At 20.7% G+C, this 2,282-nt stretch overlaps 1 protein-coding gene across 1 annotated transcript, besides 6 other annotated features; it reads left to right on the top strand.

Moving 5' to 3' along the window:
* Positions 1-215: part of a repeat region that runs on past the window's edge.
* Positions 205-776: a repeat region.
* A 170-nt stretch (positions 777-946) lies between these two features.
* Positions 947-1,001: a microsatellite.
* Positions 1,002-1,054: 53 nt separating this feature from the next.
* Positions 1,055-1,092: a sequence feature (AT_rich).
* A 6-nt stretch (positions 1,093-1,098) lies between these two features.
* Positions 1,099-1,266: a microsatellite.
* Positions 1,267-1,287: 21 nt separating this feature from the next.
* Positions 1,288-1,486: a sequence feature (AT_rich).
* Positions 1,487-1,686: 200 nt separating this feature from the next.
* EDI_091370 (uncharacterized protein) lies at positions 1,687-2,259 on the top strand (the record flags this gene model as incomplete). Its single annotated transcript, XM_001740814.1, has 1 exon — positions 1,687-2,259. One exon carries the CDS (start codon positions 1,687-1,689, stop codon positions 2,257-2,259), a length of 573 nt encoding a protein of 190 aa, XP_001740866.1.
* Positions 2,260-2,282: the final 23 nt, after the last annotated feature.

Genomic DNA, 2,282 nt, shown 5'->3' with positions numbered 1-2,282 from the left:
GAAGAAATAGAAAAGATGAAAACACAAATAAACAATATTTAAACAACATATAATGAAATAAGAAAACTCTAAATTAAAATAATAAAATAATACATTACAATGAAAAATAAATGAAACATGAAATAGAAATAACACAGAAATATGAAATAAAGATGAAATCATCATTCTCCAAGTAAATTATGAGAAGCTGAATAAGAATAAAACGAAGAACGATGATATATTGAAGAAGAACATAAGAGATAAATAAAATCAAATCATTGTTGTCAAAAAAGTGGGATTGAAAACTATGAGATTGAAGAAAAACAAAAGAAGAATTAGACCATACACAAAAAGAAAATGAAGAACAAAATCAATTAATATCAAATCATCATCAATTTATTGTTTATTTTTTATTTCAGAAATGGAGAAGAAGAAAACAATTATTAATGATAAATACATAACAAATAATGACAACATCATCGTGGACAATACAAATGAACTAAACTACAACTATGAAAAATACAATATTAAAAATAGAAGAACAAAACACTGAATATCAAAAAACAAGAAATAATAATCAAACAAAAATAAAAGAAAACACAACAAATCAAACAAATATAAATTTAATTGATATTTTGTATTGTTTTGCAATTAATTTATTAAATAAGAAATTAAATAAGAAATTAATAAATCAACAAATAGAAAATATAATAAAAATAATAAATAATAATGTAAATAATGATAAAGAATACATTAACAATATTAAATTATCACATAAAATAAATATAATAAATTAAAGTTTAATATTTTTAACATTTATTTAGATGAGAATTTCTTCACATCCTTCACCCTTGGTAGAGTCTCCTTCTTCTGGTTCTTTTAGATCTCTGTATTCTCCAGAATGATCACCACAGTATCTCATAATATCTTTCATGTTTGATATTACATTATCTTTTAAAGAACCAACATAAGTGAATAAATTATATAGATAAATAAACATCATAAAAAGAAAAATGAATAAAATATTTTGAATCAATGAAATATTGTTAATTATTTTGCATCATAGATTAGACGCTTTTTATTATATATTTCTAATTTATGTAATAAAAAATACATCCATTATTTCATCATTCTTTTCATCATTTATTATCTCTTTTTGAATTATTCATTTTTATCTTCTTTCATTTTATAATCTCAACATTCTACTTTTATTCTTTTCATCTTCTTCTACTTCATAATTTCACTCTTTTATATCATTCTTTCTCTTCATTTTTCTTTATTCATTTTTTCATAACTTTTTACTAAAACATTTATAGAAAATACATAATTTAAATATCATTTTATTCATAATATTTTATTATTTGTTTGTTAGAATTTCATTAAATTTCAATGAATGTGATGTAATAATAAATTGATAATTGAAAATACATAACAATTGTTATTTAACATTAAATACTATTAATCACTAAATATTACTTTTTATTATATTAATTATATATCATTATTACTTTCTAAAATGATGTTAAAATAAAATTGTATACTCATAATATCATCTGTCATTAATAATTTTCAACAATTACTAAATTCTTATTGTTCAATCTTTTATTCTTATATTTTGATTATTTTGTTTCTTGTTTATTATTAAACATCATTTTTGAAAGAAATGAATATTTAAACATCAGTAATTTATTAAACAATATTAACTCAATGAAAGTTATTTCGTTTAACCAACCACAATATCTACATTATACTGATGAAAAAGATAGAGCAGAGAGAATTGTTAATATTCTCTCTAATAAAGAAGTATTAACTTTGTATGATTCAAATAATAGTTTATTAACATCTAAAACAATATTTAATTACATCAAAAGAGAACGAGATGTTTATTTTGTTGCAGAAGATGATGAGGATAATTGTTTTGGTTGTTATATATCAAAAGCACCATCATATATGGGAATTGGAATAACAGATCAACACCATTACATCTTTTCTTGTTCATTAGAAAGTGATGAAATAAATACATTTGATTATCGGATACTCACTACATCTGTTTACATCCCATTAGATTCAACTATCATTTTTAATTGTCCTTCTGCTTTTTCTGTTGATGACCAATTAAATTGTTCATTCTCTAAAGATATTAATGTCATTTATATGAAGGAACCTAATTCGTATTGTGATGTTTCTAAGTATTTTCCATGTGTAGAAAATCAAAATTCAATTACATTGAAAAGAATACGTTTCTTTACATCAAATACTATTATTAGTGATAATTTGTAGAATATAATTGATTATTAATAACC

The sequence above is a fragment of the Entamoeba dispar genome, genomic scaffold (genome assembly GCF_000209125.1).
Source record: "Entamoeba dispar SAW760 scf_1105229463217 genomic scaffold, whole genome shotgun sequence".
NCBI lineage: Eukaryota > Evosea > Mastigamoebida > Endamoebidae > Entamoeba > Entamoeba dispar.
The sequence above is the reverse complement of the archived record's forward strand: the minus strand, read 5'-3'. Positions and strand labels throughout refer to the sequence as shown.